Source organism: Fistularia commersonii, chromosome 1 (genome assembly GCF_037954325.1).
Source record: "Fistularia commersonii isolate RoL2024-O1a breed Wild chromosome 1, RoL_Fcom_v1.0, whole genome shotgun sequence".
Lineage (NCBI taxonomy): Eukaryota > Metazoa > Chordata > Actinopteri > Syngnathiformes > Fistulariidae > Fistularia > Fistularia commersonii.
The window spans coordinates 3592276-3611137 of NC_141284.1; the positions used below are offsets into that span (position 1 = coordinate 3592276).

The window sequence follows — 18862 nt, forward strand, 5'->3', positions numbered from 1 at the left end:
TCATAACAGCTACATATACAATATTTTTCAAACTCTTGTGCACTCATCTTTCACTTGGTAATCAAGACCTTGAGACACTTAATAGTTTTCACTTGTTCCTTAACACACTTTATTATTTATTTGTATTTCTTACCCTCCCTTTTTTTTAACAGTTTATACAATTTTCTAATATTATTTATTATTGTTATATTTCTCTTGTCACTCTGGCACGACAATTTCCTTCGGGATAAATAAAGTAGTTCTTATTCTTATTCTTATAATATAATCTGATATATATGATATAATATTATATTACATAAAATTTTAAGTAATATAAATAATATATATATATATATATATATAAAATTCTAGATTCTAATATATTAAGGTGGTGGCTCTCACTTGGTGGCGAGGGCGATGCTTAGCGGGTTGGGCGGAGGCACGATCAGGCAGATGGACGGCACCAACATGTCCAATCCGCCTGGGCCGGTCACGTGCCACTTGCTGCGCTGGCTGTTGTCCTTCAGGATGGCTTCGTTGTCCTTGCAGATCACCTTCTGCGGAGGTGGAGGTCGTTATCAAAGGTGGGGAAACACACGGGAAACGGCATGCAGAAAAAAATGTCTGAAAATATTCATCATATTAATCAATAGCTGACTGTCATAATGAACTATTACACTCTTATTATATATGATATGATATAATATAATATAATATAATTTAATATACTATAATATAATAAAAACATAATAATAACATAATAACATAATAACATAATAACATAATAACATAATAACATAATAACATAATATAATATAATATAATATATAATATAATAACATAACATTATATAATAAAATATAATAATAACATAATATTATATAATATAATATATAATATAATAAAAATATAATAATAATATAATATAATATAATATAATATAATAACATGATGCACATATTTAGATTCACCTTCATGAGAAGATTTATGTTTCTTCATGTGGATTAAATTATTATTAAATGCATGTTTTTTATGTATTAATATATTAAATATGTGTATCTACATATGTACACACACACATAAATGGATATATATGTGCACATAACTATATATATTGTGATTATAATTATAATTATTGAAATGATAAATTTCTTAGTGATAATCTGTTAGAATTATAACTGCTCGAGGGTTCCGCTGCTCTCTGCCTGCAGGCGGGGACGGAGGGAAAAGCGAACCCATCTAACACCAGAATTAACCTTTCATTTTTGTTTGGGTCCTTTTCTTTGGCGTGAACCACGTGTACTTGTACTTCATCGAGCAGTATTTATGCCGGGACGAGGAGGAGACGAACCTGGTCCTGCTTGAAATCGCACAGGGCCTTGACGAATACGTTGCCGCTGCTCTTCTCCTCCGGGTTCCTGGGCTTCAACCTCACGATGGTCTTGGACTTGCTGGCCAGGTGCTGGACGTTGCGCTTGTGCTGGAGGATCTTCTCCTTCTCTTTCTGGACGAGGGGAAAAGTAAAAACAAACAAAGGATAAAAATAAACACGAGCGGTCTGAGAAAGTGAAATTTACAATTATTCAAGGGGGGCTGCAGCCAATCACAGGTGACCTTCACGTAAGAGGCGGGGTTTAACCGGGGCCTCTCACCTGTCAATCACAGACGTCCAACCATTCACCCTCTCATTCGCGCCAAAGATTTAGAGGCTGTAAGTGAAGCTACTGACTGTTTTTGGAATGTAGGAGGAAGATGGTGAACCTGGAGAGAACCCAGGCTGGAGAACCTGGAGAGAACCCAGACAGAGGAACCTGGAGAGAACCCAGACAAGAGAGCCTAGAGAGAACCGAAGCAGGAGAAGCTATGGAGAACCCGGGCAGGAGAACTTAGAGAGAACCCAGGTGGGAGAACCTGGAGAGAACCCAGACATGGAGATCGGTCTCTGGAGTTGACGTTCTAAGTAAATACAGTCGACTCGAGCGCCCGAGTTCTCCGGTCCAACCGGACGGACCGAAGGCCGTACCTCCAGAGCTCTGAGAATCTCCTGCAGGTTCTCCAGTGGGGTGTTCTTGTCGCAGGTGAACTTCTTGCGGACCGTCTCGTGCTCCTTCTGCAGGGCGCTGAACGTCTCGTTGGCCTCCTTGAAGAACTAACAAAAAAAAAAAACGGCTAAAGAGAAGGCGCACATTGGATTGGGTGGAGTGGGGGGGTTAGTTGTATCACCATGGTTACCTGGTTGTAAGCGCCGTTTTCCTTCAGGTGCACGTCGATGCACTTGGTGATCTGCAGGAGCCAGCTCCACTGGGTCTGCAGCGTGTCCCTGTAGGCCTGGAGAAGGAGGACATGGATGCTCAAACCGCTGGAACCTTCTGGGGAAAAGGCACACCGGTTCCTCCACCCACCTCGATCTTGTCTGAAGCCGGGTGGTTGTTCTTCAGCAGCAAGTCCACGCGGGCCTTCAGCTTGTTCAGGTCCCTCTCCTTGTCCTCCAGGGCGCTCATCAGCTTCTGTGGTGGGCGGAGACGACTGGCGGTTGGCGTGGCGACGAACACCTCGGGTTCCTTCGGTAGATCCCGCTCGACCGCCCGATCGGAACCCGATGCCCTTTCCATGTTGATACCGGTGCTGTTTTACGTTCACGTCTTTGTGACGTCAAAGGGTCGTCCCTCCATGTTTAGACGCCCTCTCACCGCCGGTGACGTCATGGGTACATCGACGCAATCCTTATGACTAAATTCTAAAACAATATCAACAAATGGACCAACACCAAAACCCTGTTACCACCCAAAACCAGCACTTCACCGCTTTGCCCAGAATCCGAGCACTCCACCTAAAAAACCTGATGTTCTGCTACAGAACCCTGATGCTCCCCCTCATAGCTCCACCTTAGAACCCTGGTGTACTGTTCCAGAACCCCTGTGCTCTGCTATCCCTGGATCTCCAATTCAGAACCTCTGTGCCCCACCTCAGAACCCAGGTAATCCACCTCAGAACCGTGATTCTCCACCTCAGAACCGTGGTTCTCCACCTCATTACCCCAGTGCCCAATCTTAGGACCTATGTAAGAATCCCAGAACCACGCCTTGGAAAGCCTCAGACCTCAGAAACTCGTTGTTCTGTTGTAGAACTCTGGTACTCAACCAAAGAGGTCCAACGCCATCCCTTAGAATCCCCAGTGCCCCACCTCAGAACCCTGGTACTCCAACTCATCACCTCAGTGCTCAACCCAAGAACCTACGCAAGAACCCCAGGAACATGCCTCAGAAACCCTGAGACATCAGAAACATGTTGTTCTGCTGCAAAACCCCGGTACTTAACCAAGGAACTCAAGCACAAGGCCTTAGAAACCCCAGTGCCCCACCTCAAGAACCCTGGTTCTCCAACTCAGAACCCTTGTACTCCATCTCATTACCGCAGTGCTCAACCTAAGAACCTACACAAAACACCCCAGAACCACATCTTAGAAACCCTCAGACCTCAGAAACTGGTTGTTCTGTTGTAGAAACCCGGTACTCAACCTGAGAAGTCCAACGCCATCCCTTAGAATCCCCAGTGTCCCACCTCAGAACCCCGATACTCCACCTCAGAACCCCAGTACTCCACCTCAGAACCCTGGTGCTCCACCTCAGAACCCCGGTACTCCACCTCAGTACCCTGGTACTCCACCTCAGAACCCTGCTGCTCCACCTCAGTACCCTGGTACTCCCCCTCATTACCACAGTGCTCAACCTAAGAACCTACGTAAGAACTCCAGAACCAAACCTTCGTAACCCTCAGACCTTAGAAAGTTGCTGTCCTGCTGTAGAACCCTGCTGCTTGACCTCGGAACTCAAGCGCCATGCTTTAGAAACCCTGGTGCTCCACCTTAGAACCCTGTACCTTGTCTCAGAACTCTTGAGCTCCACCTACGAACCCTGATTTTCCACCTCAGAACCCTTGTAGGCCACCTCAGTGCTCCACCTCAGAACCTCAGTCTTCTTGCACTCCACCTCAAAACAACAGTGCTCCATCTCAGAACTGATGTTCTGCTCTCGGACCCTGCTGCTCCACCTCAGAAACCCGATAATCCGCTACTGAACCTCAGTCCTCCCCCTCAGAACCCCGGCGAACCAGCTCACCGAGTAGCTCTCCTGCTTGCGGGGGATGTACTGGTCCAGGTTCTTGTCGCCCCAGTCGAAGACCAGCTCCTCCTCCTCCCTGTCGTTGACCCACATGATCTCCTGGGATATCTCCTCCAGGATCCTCTTCAGCTCCCCCAGCTGCTGCGTGCGGCCGAACGACATTTGCTGCGACGGGAAGGAGGAAGATGAGGATACGTCCCGCTCCGAGAGACTTCCTGTTTCCAAGTCACCGCGGCGACGACAGGACGAGCCGAAACTACCGATCGATACGATTTCTGATCATTTGGTCTCAGTTGCGTTCGGGGATCCGAAAAACAATTTCAAGTAAATCCTAATTAATTTTTTTAGGGAAATTCACTCCACCTTGTCTGGACATTTTGAAGGTCCAATAACTTACCGATAAAATTAAAAATAAAAAGGAAATCAGTAGATTATTGGTTAAAGCATTCAACGCCGTTCTTTGCATTGTTTTACTATTTGGGGGGAAAATTCATTTTCCAGAATGAGACAAGTTTTTTTTTTCCTCCCACAGCTGAAAGGGCCATTTTTGGGAAAAAAAAAAAAAATCACATCTGGAAATTTTCTCATCGTCCTTCCAGGTTTTCCAGAACGTGTCCAAAAGCGAGGATGCTAAAAATCTGCGGGCTCACCTGAAGGCTGTCCCACTCCATCTCCAGGCTGCGGAGACTCCCTTTGTCGCCCTTCTTCATCTGCGAGACCAGAGAAACACAAATATGCGTGAGATTTACAATTTAACACATTTTTATAACACGAGAAACACATGAAAACTGGTGCACGGACTGACCAACATTGTAATAACCTGTGTAATAGCATTATTACTGTGTAATAACATTGTTATTACGCTGAAATAGCCGACAATCACTACGCAAACACAGTATTATTTCACTCCTTTTTCGACCATCCTTTGCACGCGGTGTGAACCCACCGCGTCCTCCCGCGCCTGCTCCATCTCCTGGCTGCTCTGGATGGACTGGTGGAACTTCTGGTGGCTGATGAGGAGCTTGTCGATGGCGGCGGGGTCGTCGCCCCAGGGGGCCGTTTCGATCAAACGCTGGGAGATGAAAAAAAAAACCAATCTATAAGTACATTAATAAATGGATGTAAATAATGGATGCGTTGATCGATATGTTGATTGAGTGACGGAGGCCCTGTTGAGTTAATAATTCTGACCGATAGGGGGCGACGGAAGACAACAAAATGTCAATTCATCGACGTCCCACTTTGCCAAAATATGTAAAATGACAGAATTCAGAAAAGTGAAATTCTTTTTTTTTTCCTGATTCATTATTTAAGGATTTTTTTTAAATTGTTTTTGTGATGAGCGTTTTTCTATTTAAGTTATTTATTTATCTTTGTTGATAGTATTCCTGTCTCATTTATCATCATAATCATCGTTATAATTATAAATATAATGATGACGGATAATAATAACAATAATGATAATGATATCAATTGTCATCTTAATTTTATTATTATTATTATCTTCTATTATCTTCTTGCCGTGCCACCTGGACTTGAATTTCTTCACTTCAAGGTGTTTCAACCCTCATCTGAGGCTTCTTCTTAAATTATTTAAGTTAAATCACTAATTTTTATTATTTTTTACATTATTTTCCAAATTGACAATAATATGTAACTTAATATTTTAGATTATTTTTTTTGTTATTTTGTGTGATTTTATCATTATTTTTACCCTGACTGACATAATTTACTGATATACGTATATACATATATATATGTATGCATACACACATGCATGCATACATACACACACACACACACTAATATCTACATATATAAACACACACATCATCATATATATACATAATCAATATATAATTTATAATCTATAAGATATATAATATATATAAGACATGATCAATATTATTTGTACTTTTTTTTTACTATTTTTACATTCTTTTCCAAATACAAAAACACACATACATATACCATACAAACACACACACACACACACACTCATGATCAAAATTTCCAATGTAGGTGGAAACTATGATAAATATTCCCTTTACTTTATTTCTTTTTATTATTTTTTACAATTTTTACATTCTTTTCCAAATACATAAACACACATACATATACAATACAAACACACACAAACACACACACACACACACACACACTCACTCCCACACTCATGATCAAAATTTCCAATGTAGATAGAAACTATTATAAATATTCCCTTTACTTTATTTCTTTTTATTATTTTTTACAATTTTTACATTCTTTTCCAAACTTAACACTATACATAATTTAATATTTTAGATGAATTTTTATCAGTTTTATCCTGACTTTGACATGATTTATTGATACATACGTATGTATATATATATATATATACATACGTATGTATGTATGTATATATATATATATTCATGATACATTATTTAGGTGGAAAACATGATGCATATTAAAGTATAATAATTATTGAAATTATAAGGGAAAAAATGTCTTAAAAGACGTGAAAAAATCTTTTCTTTGCAGTTTCTACTTCAGTAACTCTTTCCTCTGTCTCCATTTTCCCTGTTCTGAGTTTCACCTCCTGACCTCTGACCTCTGGATGCCTCAGACGCCTGAGTGTCGGCCGGCGTGCAGATTAAAAGCCGCTGTTCTGGTGAGGAATGCGGCCTGTCAGTCCATCACCCCGTTTCTTTCTTTTCTTTGACGACTAAATCGAATTCTTTCATCCGCTGACCCCGAAAACTGTCTTTCTCCGTTGGTGCCGGAGGGCGAACGAGGAGGAGAACGTTCGTTTCAGATCGTTTAGCTTGAGGACATTCCTGCCAGATCAGATGTCTTCAAGTTTCTATATTTGTCCTGGTATTTTTCTGCTTCGTGTCACTTCCTGTTTCATTTCTGTTTACTTCCTGTTTACTTCCTGTCGGATTTGAGGTCAGTCTTGCTCGTTTTGGATCAACTTTTAATTTATTCACCCTTTCCAATTATGGGGTGGAAAAATCTACACCATCTCAAGTGAATGGGAGCTGGGGAGGACAGAGAAGTTCGTTTTGGAAGGTGAGATGTTTTTGGGAGGGTCATAGGTGGTTAGTTTCAGGAGGGTGGGGACATTTTGGGAGAGGAGGGACATTTTAAGGGGTTCGGGACATTTCGGGAAAGCGGTTGGTTTTCAGTAGGATGAGGATGTTCCTCGCGAGTGGGGACATTTTAGGAGGGCGTGGACATTTGTGGGAGTTAATGGATGGAAGAGCAAGGGCAGGGACATTTCAAGTTTTGGGAGTGTGGTCTTCGGAGGGATGGGACATCCCAGAAGGGTGGGGACATTTTGGAAGAGGGGGGACATTTTGGGAGAGTGGTTTGTCTGGGGAGGGCGGGGAAATCCCAAGAAAGTGGGGACCTTTTTGGGTGCGGGTTGACCTTTAGAAGAGCAGGGGCATTTAGAGGTGGATGGGGATGTTAGGAAGAGCGGGGACATTTTCAGGATGGGGAAATTTTTGGCACCGGAGTGTTTGGGAGAGCGGGGACATTTCAGGACGGCAGGACCGTTCAGGCAGGGCAGGGACATTTTGGCATGGGGATGTTTGGAAGAGCAGGAACATTTTGGGGGGTCGGAGACATGGGAGAGTGGTTGGTCACCCCAAGACGGTGGGGACATTTTGGGAAAGTGGTTGTCACCCCAAGACGGTGGGGACATTTTGGGATAGTGGTTGTCACCCCCAGAGGGTGGGGACATTTTGGGATAGTGGTTGTCACCCCAAGAGAGTGGGGACATTTTGGGAAAGTGGTTGTCACCCCAAGACGGTGGGGACATTTTGGGATAGTGGTTGTCACCCCAAGAGAGTGGGGACATTTTGGGAAAGTGGTTGTCACCCCAAGACGGTGGGGACATTTTGGGATAGTGGTTGTCACCCCAAGACGGTGGGGACATTTTGGGATAGTAGTTGTCACCCCAAGACGGTGGGGACATTTTGGGATAGTGGTTGTCACCCCCAGAGAGTGGGGACATTTTGGGAAAGTGGTTGTCACCCCAAGACGGTGGGGACATTTTGGGATAGTGGTTGTCACCCCAAGAGAGTGGGGACATTTTGGGAAAGTGGTTGTCACCCCAAGACGGTGGGGACATTTTGGGATAGTGGTTGTCACCCCAAGACGGTGGGGACATTTTGGGATAGTGGTTGTCACCCCAAGACGGTGGGGACATTTTGGGATAGTGGTTGTCACCCCAAGACGGTGGGGACATTTTGGGATAGTGGTTGTCACCCCAAGACGGTGGGGACATTTTGGGATAGTGGTTGTCACCCCAAGACGGTGGGGACATTTTGGGATAGTGGTTGTCACCCCCAGAGGGTGGGGACATTTTGGGATAGTGGTTGTCACCCCAAGAGAGTGGGGACATTTTGGGAAAGTGGTTGTCACCCCAAGACGGTGGGGACATTTTGGGATAGTGGTTGTCACCCCAAGACGGTGGGGACATTTTGGGATAGTGGTTGTCACCCCAAGACGGTGGGGACATTTTGGGATAGTGGTTGTCACCCCAAGACGGTGGGGACATTTTGGGATAGTGGTTGTCACCCCAAGACGGTGGGGACATTTTGGGATAGTGGTTGTCACCCCCAGAGGGTGGGGACATTTTGGGAGAGGGTGGACATTTTGCGGGGGTTGCTTTTCAGAAGAGCAGGGGCATTTTAAGAGGACAGGGACATATCAGGATAGTGGTTGGTCACCCCAAGACAGCGGGGACAATGTGGGAGAAGGGGGACATTTTAAGAGGGCGGGGACGTTCTGGCACCTTCTGCTGGTTGATCCAGGCCACGGCGTCGCTGAAGCTCCTCCCCGGCTCCTCCCAGCCTCCGGAGCTTCCCCTGGAGCTCCTCTGTCTCTGCAAGGAACCCGACATGACCATGTGGACGCCCTTCAGCTGTTCCCTGCACATCTCCATCCTGCAGGGGGAGACGGAGAGGAGGTCAGGAGGGGAAAGGAGGACGAGAGGCGAGGAGGACGAGAAGAACCTCACGTTCTGACGATGTTGTCGTTGGGTTGTCCCATTTGCCTCAGGTCCACGGCGAGGCCCTTCAGCTGCTCGATCGACTCCTTGGCCATCATCATGTAGCGCTCGGCGTCGCCGGCCGGTCCGCCCTGCCGGGGAAAAACGCGACCGTCAGGAGAAAGGTGGTGACGAAAATGAAAAATATAGGCGAGGGAGGGGAATGTGGCATCACGTCCACTACTTTTTTATTCAACATTTGATTTTCAAAATGTTTGGAAAATACAGGAGCAAAAGGTCACCTTCCCCCCAAAAAATAATAATGAAAAAAAAAAAATGACATAAATAAAACTTAAAATAATAATAACAAAATACAATAATATAATAATTTATAAATAATATTCAAAATAATATTTATTAACATGTAATAAACAAACTTTTCATTTCAGTTTGTTTATTTAGTTTCTGGAAATGTACAGAAATGGATGATCAATGGACAAAAAAAAATCTGACTTTTTTGTTGATTTGTTATATTTTTTATTTTTCTACACAAATGATTGTTGGAAAATATCAGCTTTGTGAGAATTTTAAACTGGAAAGTTTTCAAAAGGTAGTCAATAATGACAATAATAATTAAATTATGTATATGTAATATTTAGGAAATCAAAAAATGAACCCAGCAAAATAACAAAAAAATAGAATAAAGAAATTAGATGAAGAAATGATACAGAAATTACACACCGGTCAAAACATATCAATCAATAGATCAATATGAAGACAGATGTCAACAATCTCAAATTAGGATTAACTGATAGATAGATAGATAGATAGATAGATAGATAGATAGATAGATAGATAGATAGATAGATAGATAGATATGACTATGAATATCTATTAATGTTGACAAAAATAAACAAAAAATAAAATAAAGAAATTATTATTATCATTATGATATATATAATTATATTTATTTAATTAAATATTATAAAAAGTTTTTTTTCATTTTTTGTATTGTTTTTTTTAATTAATATTACCATAATTATTATTAAATTCCCTTTGACTTTAAAAACAATAATAAGAAGTGATTAATAAAAATATCTTGAAATAATCAAAATGATATTCTGTTTTTCTGTTGAAAAAAATAAATCAATCTTCTAAAATGATACAGAAAAACTTAAAGATGTTCAGATGGATGGTTGGATTTTGAAAAAGGAGGAAAAGCAGCCACAGAGTGAATTGTTGGCGACTTCTGAAGAGTCACAGATGTCGCCTGGGGTTTCGGGGTAGTAAAACCGGTAACCTGGCTCGTAATTAACCCCCCCAAGCATCCACACACACACACACACACACACACACACACACACACACACACACGCCTCCTGTCACTAGGGAGTATGTTGACCGATCCTGAACTCAGTTTGAACTCCGTAGAAAAATTAAGAACTCAGGAAAAGGTTAAAGTATTTAGATATCTGAAATACCTAAAAAGTATTTTGAAATTTACTTTGAAAAAATAAAACCAGCAGCAATAGAGTTAAAAGAAATGATAAAGGAGTAAAATGAAATTAGAAGTACAATAACCTGACAAAAAAAAGAATCTGGAAATTTACATAAAACCCTTCAAATGTTACACAAAGAGAGAATAATGAACCGAAGAATAATTAAATTATATGTCTAGGATGAAAGAAATTAACCAAAATTGTAACAGGAAAAAAATGAAATAAAATTCCCCCAAAACTTCTAAGTGTTGGATAATAAAATTAACCTCTATTGTTTTTAAATTCACCCAAAAAGACTTTTTGAATTTGAGCTATATATTTGAGCTATATATATGTATCTCAGTGACATGCAGTCAGGGGAGGCAGGAGAGGCAGGAGAGGCCGTGCCTCACTTGCCAATCTTGGAGAGAAACAAAATATAAAATGAAAAAAAATGGTTATATTTATTTGCACTATAAAGGTATTTTCCATTTAACTTCACCAGTTTTAGATTTTTTTTTTTTATTATTCAAAAATCACTGGATTTTCTCATTTACCGTTCCAATGCTGAGAAGCGACGTGCGGTGAGGCAGCGGACTGTCGAGCCTCAACATAGATCGAACAATGGCGGCTCTGCATTAAACTCAGCATATCACTATTATAATGTTTAAACAATATTCCATATGATCGATATTTACGATGTACATTGTTATTAGTCAACAACTGTTTGCGTGTTACTAGTTTTTTGTTAAGATCTACAAGTGAGGCACGCAGTTGCCCTGCCTCACGGTTCTCCTTGCGGTATGCTCGTAAATCTGATTGTGATGAATTCAGTGCTTCGCCAGCCATGAACCTCACCGCACGTCAGTGATATATATATATATATATATGTTTTACAAACCATGACCTCTTTATTTACTTCCTGCCGAGAGCCCGGCTGTCAATCAGGCGGAAGGGGCGGGACCAACTCACCGATTGGAGGGCGAACTCCGCCTTCTGCAGGAACTCCTGGCAGCGGCTCTGCAGCATCAGGGCCCTCTGGTTGACGGTCCCGAGGCTGCGGGGGGTCGGCAGAGAGTCAATCACACCATCAGCAACTTTTGCCACTTTGAAATAGTCGACATTTTTTTGCATGTATTTTCTAATTAAGGGGAAAAATAATTCTTTGATTTTTTTTTCATTGTCAATTGATTGAGTTCAGTTTCATGACAACAATTTGTTGATTTTTTCTTCTACAAATTTCTCATGAATAATTCAAAATCATTTCAAATATAAATTGATTTTTTGTTCCCTGCTAATTTATGGCAAAAAATTTCCAACGAAACCTCCAGATTCCTTTCTGTTTTCTTCTTATTAAATTTTCATGCCTTTAGAATAAATCCACTTAAACTTGAAACTCTAAACTAAGGCTCATTATTTATTAACACAAACAACTGATAACTAAATAAATAAACTGACCGTTGTACATCATAAAGACAACGGATAAAGCAAATAGTAATTCATAAACAATTGATGATTTTATGTATGAATTATTTTATCCTTTAATAATTGTCGCCCAAATATATGTGAGATGTGATTTATTGAAAAATTTGTGTTTATTATTATCATTATTCAGCAAAATGTGCTTGATGATTTTAAAAATAAGTGGAAAATACCAAGATCTTACTCGCAGTCAACTCAAAATGAATGTAAAAACATAAGATACAGAGGTATATATTTAAAAATACATTTTCCCTGAAAATTCAAAGAACATTTTTAAAAACTGAGAGAAAACAAATTGCTTGAGTTTGTGTTTCAGGCAAGAAAATTAGAAACAAAATTTAAACATGTCTTTCTATTTAAACTTCACATGGCTGGATTATTAAAATTTCATTCAAAAAGCGTGAATCAAAAAATAGAGGTAAATTTGAGAAATAATAAATAAAATAATAAATAATTATAAATAAATTAATTAATGTAAAAAAATAAATAAATAAAATAAAAAAAAAGAAATAGAAAGAATTAAAAAAAATAAAATAATAATAATTATAAAATAGAAAAGAAAATTTAAAAAAATGGAAAAATAAATGAAGGTCGGAGCTTCTGGTTGAAACGAGCGGCCTCTTCCAAAAACTCCCCCCCCCTTCCCAAACGTTCACAATCGTCGGAGATCTACGGGAATAAAACACCCAGTTTGTGTCCGGGGGGAGGGGAGGCTCCCAGAAGCCTTCCCTGCCAGGAGGGCGGCGAGGAGAGGCTCTGATTCACCTCCCCGGAATAAAGAGTGACTGTTCTGCCGTTGTGGCGGCTGGAACTTGGCAACCCGGCGTGAGCCATAAATCCAGCCGAGCGTCTTTGTGCCGCCGTGCACGGACGTGACAAACGCAGCGGGGCCGTTGTGGAGGCCTCGGGCTGGGATTAGTGTACTACAGGGTAATAACGCCTTTCTGATTTCATGGCGGCCTGGTTCTGTCAGGTTCGGAGTTCTTCTTTTAATTTCTGAGATAAGTGCCGGAGACGTTTCACCGACGCTAACATTCATGTGCTTTTACTTCTGCAGTTCAGTTCAGTGCAGGTGTATTTTAAATTTCTTTTGTTGACGATTTCTTAGCGATTTTCAATTATTATTAATTTTTTTTGTTTTTACATATTTTGTTTTTATTGGGTATTTTCACAAAGACATTTATTGGTTTTTTTTTATGTTTCCTGTACCAAAAAATTGCTATTAGACAAAAAAAAAAAAATTATATATATATGGATATATTGCCCAATATAGAAAGTCACTTCTTATGGACTTCTCACATTTCTCATCATTTTGGAACAACTATGATTATTCCGCAAAATCAGAAAAATGCAAGAATTGTAACATATATACAAATGACAATTATAATAATTGAATTAAAAAAAATAAAATCACATACTTCAGTGACTATCACGGGAAAGGGTGGTTATTCTGCAAATCTCAAGCATTTTTCAATCTCATTTCATTTTATTCCATTTTTTATTGGATTTGTTTCTGACCTTATTGAGAAATTCTGGTTCATTTAAAGCTGATTTGAATATAGTTTCCTATTTTATATTGAACATTTATTTTGTCTTTCTAATTTTATTTGGTGATGTCAAAAGATCCAACCAATTGCAAAAAAATACAACTTCTAATCACATGTATCAAACTGAAACAACAAGTTTTAGTTATTTTAATGGTGCTGTCAGGAAAATCCCTCAGGAAAAATAAACTTAAATCAGGATAATCAATACATTTATTTTACAAAATTAAAACGTTTACGTTTGTCTTTGTTTTTTTTAACACAACGTGTCAACCTGAGGTCACACTTGTAGTTCTACTGCTCACAGCTCTATTAATAACAATTAAGAATAACAATTATTATTAGGTAATTGTTAAGTAACTACTCCAATTATCTGCACAACTGCAGCAGAAAAACAAATGGAAAACCTGCTCTGAAGAAATATGTTCAAATTTACTTTAAAACTGGAAAGACACACAGATATAGGTAAGGTAGTAGCAGGAATAATAATCCGTGCATTTCGTAAAAAAAAGGTAGTTTGATTGATGAAATTGTCAACTGTTTGAATTGATTTTAGTTTCATTTTAATTAATTTTTTGGAATTTAATGTAATTTGTTCTTCAAAACCTGGAGCTCACACCAGCTTATTAGAGCTGGTTTAATTGATCAATCTGCTAACTGGTTGAGTTGATTTAAGTTTGATTTTTTATTATTTTAATTATTTTTTAAATCAAAGTTAATCGCATCTAATTTTCAAAAGCTGGAGCTCCTACCGACTTCTTCAAGCTCGTTTGATATGTTAAATTAATAACTGGTTGAATTTGTGTAAGTTTAATTTTAACTATTTGATTTATTTTATATCAAATTTAATCTAATTTAATCGCATTTAATTTTTAAAGGCTGGAGCTCAGACCAGCTTCTTGAACCTCGTTTGATATATTAAATTAATAGCTGGTTTAATTGGTGTAAGTTTAAGTTTAACTATTTGAAATATTTTTTACAACAAATTTAATCGTATTTAATCTTGTTTAATCGCATTTAATTTTCAAAAGCTGGAGCTCACACCAGCTTCTTAAAGCTCGTTTGATATATTAAATTAATAACTGGTTAAATCTGTGTAAGTTAAATTTTAATCTATTTGAATTATTTTTTACATTAAATTTAATCGACATTTATCGCATTTAATTTTTAAAAGCTGGAGCTCACACCAGCTTCTTAAAGCTCATTTGATATATTACATTAATATCTGGTTGAATCTGTGTAAGTTAAATTTTAATCTATTTGAATTATTTTTTACATTAAATTTAATCTACATTAATCGCATTTAATTTTTAAAAGCTGAAACTCACACCAGCTTCTTAAAGCTCGTATGATATATTAAATTAATAACTGGTTGAATCAGTGTAAGTTAAATTTTGATTTATTTGAATTATATTTCACATTGAATTTAATCTACATTAATCGCATTTAATTTTTAAAGCTGGAGCTCACACCGGGCCCCTCAGGGAATGAATATTTCATGGGGCCCAGGTTGGAGGGCAAATGGGGGAGGGGTCCCGGTGCAGGTCGGGGCCACAGGTGTCAGCAGAGACGAGCTTCTGACGGCTATGGAAGGAAAGCGAGGAAAGGCGCCGGAAGTGACGTCATACCTGTTCCCCACGGTCATCCCGCCGCCGCCGCCGCCACCGCCGCCGCCGGAAGTCTTGGTGAAGCTGTAGGTGTTGTATCCGCTCTGCACGAACGGATGCACGACCTCGCTGCGCGCGTACGTGAACATGCCCGCGCCCGCGCCGCTCAGGTCCGGCCGTGAGCTGGAGCGCCGGTTGAGCGCGTTCTGGGAGCCGGTGAAGCTCATCCTGGACGCCGTTGCGCGGTAACGACCGGGGGACGGGGCGGAGGGGGGTCCGGCGTGCACGGCTCGGTGCCCGCGGAGCGCTGACTGCGGACGCGACGCGGGGGAGGGAAGCTTTTTGCAAGACGGTGGAGACCACGCCTCTCCGCCCGCATGACCTGCGGGGCAAAGGCAGGTCTCTCCTCCTCCTCCACCTAGCTGTGTGTGTTTGTGTGTGTGTTTGTGTGTGTGTGTGTCTGTGTGTGTGTGTGTGTGAACGCGTTCCGAGCTTTGCACAAAGTTCGGCCTTTTCATTTTTTTTTTTTTTTTTACTTTTTTTTTTTTAAACTTCTTTATAATCAAACATTTAAGGAGCTTTTGTATCCAAAGGTGAAAAAACAGCAGGAGGGGAAGTGATGCTTTAAAATAATACAAAACGTGAAGGTATTCTTTGGTTATTTATCTTTAATGTTGCATTTCAGTGGGACACTTCCTGGTTGCACCTGATTGGACGATACATGTTCAGAAGAATAAAGAAATAAGAAAAGACAGAAAAGAATACAAAGTCTGGTGTTGCATCTCTGCTAAACGTGCATAAATCTGCCTTTTGTTCCACATCTTCGTGTGTGTGTGGGTTATTTATGTCTTTCCATGTGTGAACATGTTGCAAACTTTGCACAAACCCTTTCCCTTTCATTCTTTTTTTTTTTAAACTTTTTTCAAAAGTTCATTTTTTTTGCAGTCGAACTTTTAAGGAGGATGAGGTTTTGTATCCAAATATGTAAGAAAAACAACAGAAGTTGATGTGATACTTTAAAATAACACCAAACATGAAAATATAAAAGTGTTCCCTAGTTATTCATTTTTAACGCTGCATTTCAGAGGGGCACTTCCTGGTTGCACCTGATTGGACGATACCGTTTTCCAGAACAAACAGATAAGAAAACAAAGTCTTGCATTGCATCTTTGCCAAACCAATGTGTATACCAAGGTGTGTGTTTGTATGTGTGTTGCGAGCTTGGCACAATATATGGCATTTTATTTCTTTTTATAACTTTTATAAAACTTTTTGGAACATTCCTCATTATGATAAAACTTTTAAGGAGGCCACCATTACATGGAGCGAGTGTGATACTTTAAAATACTGAAAAAAAAAGAAAAACAAATACATGATGGTATATCTCCGTCATTTATCTTTAACGCTGTACATTATGAGACACTTCCTGGTTGCACCTGATTGGATGATGAATTTTCAGACCTGTTTACAAAATGTAGTGCGTCTGTGTGTGTGTTTGTGTGTGTGTGTGTGAAAAGCAATTACTCACAGGGCCGTGGGTCTGGAGACGATCACTGTCACTGGTGCAAAAGGTGGGGCCTGACTTGAACTGGTCACCTGTCAATCACAGGGTTGCTAAGAGACATCCAATCATTCGGCCTCTTATTGACAGGCAGGAGAACATGGGGAGAACCTAAGCAGGAACCAGAAGAAAACTCTCAATGTGAGACTTCTAATCTGCTTACTAAAATAATAATAATAATAATACGACTAATAATGAAAGTGGTTCCAGAGTTTAGTAGTAGTAGTAACAGAGAGATGAGCGAAACTGGTTTACAAGTTGATTTAAAGAACACAAATCTGATCCCAAGGAGAACTCGTCGTCCTTGTCTATTATTACAATTTTTAAATGTTTTTCTTGAGTGTTTGAGTAACGCGACGGGCGGGTCCGTTCCCCTCGCCGGGCGTCGCCCGCGACCGATGACAGATCTGATCCCCGAGAATTTCAATTAACCAGTCGGCTTCGGAAAACTTTCACCGACTTCAAATTTTCAGGTCAACTAAAACACTCCTTGTTCATGCGCAACTTGACACAGACACTCAGACACACACACCTCCAGCAAAAGGGTGGGGCGCGCCAGAAAAACGAGTCAAACCCGCAGCTACGGACAGAACTCCTAATTGCTGTTCAGAGAAATAAAAACAAACAAACAGATGAAGCGTCGCAATTCCCGCCATTTTGAGCCCGCCGTTGGTGCTCAGCTCTTGGACCGCGTTTCCAGGATGGCGCGCAGAATCGAGATCGCCGTAGAGACGGAAGGTGCGGCGATCAGGAAACACAAAACACAAGCACCATCAATGGGAGATTTTGACTTGGCTTCTTCGTGTCTCAAACCCAGATGGTTCCAGACTGTCTGGTTTCTCTCCAGGTTCTCCTTCGATAAGTTTAATAAAGACTAAAATGTCAAAACAGGGTGAATGGATGGATGTCTCCATATAGTTTGTGGCCCTGTGATTGACAGGTGACCCTATGATTGACAGGTGGCTGTTATTGACTGGGTTTGGATGCAACCTCCTTTTGACTTTCTGCACAGGATAAGTGGTGAAGAGCATAAATGAATAAGTAAATTAATAATTGAATGAGTCAATAAATAAATGAATGAATAAGTGATTAAATAAATGGATGAATGAGTGAATGCATGCATGTGACGCGCTGGTTTTACCGGGAAGCAGAAGACCTGACTTGGTTTCTTAAAATCTGCAGGCGTCATCAACTTCTCGCCAACTCAGTGGAAAGTTCCAGGCCTGCAGTGTTGGGAAAAATAAACGAGGGCGTGAAACAAACACACACACACACACACACACACACACACAGATACATATTCACACCTTATATTGTTTTTGTTTGAATGGAATTTTACTACCATTAAAAAAAAAAGAGTAAATGCATAAGTCAAAAAAAGAAATAGAAAAATAGGTAAATAAATAAATAAAAATTGTCAACAAAACAAAAAATTAAATCATTTTCAATTCCTTAAAAAAAAAAAAAAAAAAAGATTAGTATATAATTGTCATATTGACAGTCAATTGGGTGAGAGGTTCCCTGGCAGGAAGTTTACATGTAAACTATGACCTGCAGGTCAGAGGTCAACATGGCCAACATCTTGAAAGGATGAGGCGACAACGTGCATGAGTGTGTGTGTGTGTGAGTGTGTGTTTCCAGTGCTTCAAATATAGTGGGCAGGCATTGTTGTGATTCCCTGATCTTTTGTTTGTTGTCGCTCCCCTGCACATCCGAGTCTTTCAGTCCTGCACTTCCAGGCCCGACGCTCGGTCCCGTCACGAGACGCTAAGAATTCGGAGTCATTCATTGATCATCCAAACCTCCTGTCCCGCACTCGGGGTCACGGGGGCGGAGCCAGTCTCGGCTCTCATTGGCCGAGAAGCGGGGTTACGCCATCGTTCTATTACAGGCTCACAAATACAAACACACAAATATTCACCCTCGTCTTCTCATATCTGAGTTTCCACTGAACTTCCCGCATGGAAATCTGAGAGGAACCCGAAGAACCCGGAGGAACCTTCCCGCCCCCCCGAACCACCACGTCACCCGCCACGATGGGCATCTGGTGAGGAATGTGGCGTCCGGCTGCGAGCGCGGCGTGAAGGTTCGGGAATAACGCATGGGAGC

The 18862-nt window shown here is 40.6% G+C and overlaps 1 protein-coding gene across 2 annotated transcripts in view; it reads right to left on the minus strand.

The window, feature by feature from the left end:
- Nucleotides 1-15419, minus strand: part of dspb (desmoplakin b) — a 31631-nt gene extending 16212 nt beyond the window's left edge. For both annotated transcript variants that reach the window (XM_086144537.1, XM_086144529.1), the window contains exons 1-12: nt 15214-15419; nt 11532-11616; nt 9112-9233; nt 8887-9037; nt 5047-5172; nt 4751-4810; nt 4098-4265; nt 2382-2486; nt 2212-2307; nt 2003-2128; nt 1331-1483; nt 382-536 (exon numbers count right to left, since the gene is read on the minus strand). In XM_086144537.1, the coding sequence (XP_086000663.1) occupies nt 382-536; nt 1331-1483; nt 2003-2128; nt 2212-2307; nt 2382-2486; nt 4098-4265; nt 4751-4810; nt 5047-5172; nt 8887-9037; nt 9112-9233; nt 11532-11616; nt 15214-15419 (1553 nt within the window). The remainder of the gene's footprint in view (nt 1-381; nt 537-1330; nt 1484-2002; nt 2129-2211; nt 2308-2381; nt 2487-4097; nt 4266-4750; nt 4811-5046; nt 5173-8886; nt 9038-9111; nt 9234-11531; nt 11617-15213) is intronic.
- Nucleotides 15420-18862: the final 3443 nt, after the last annotated feature.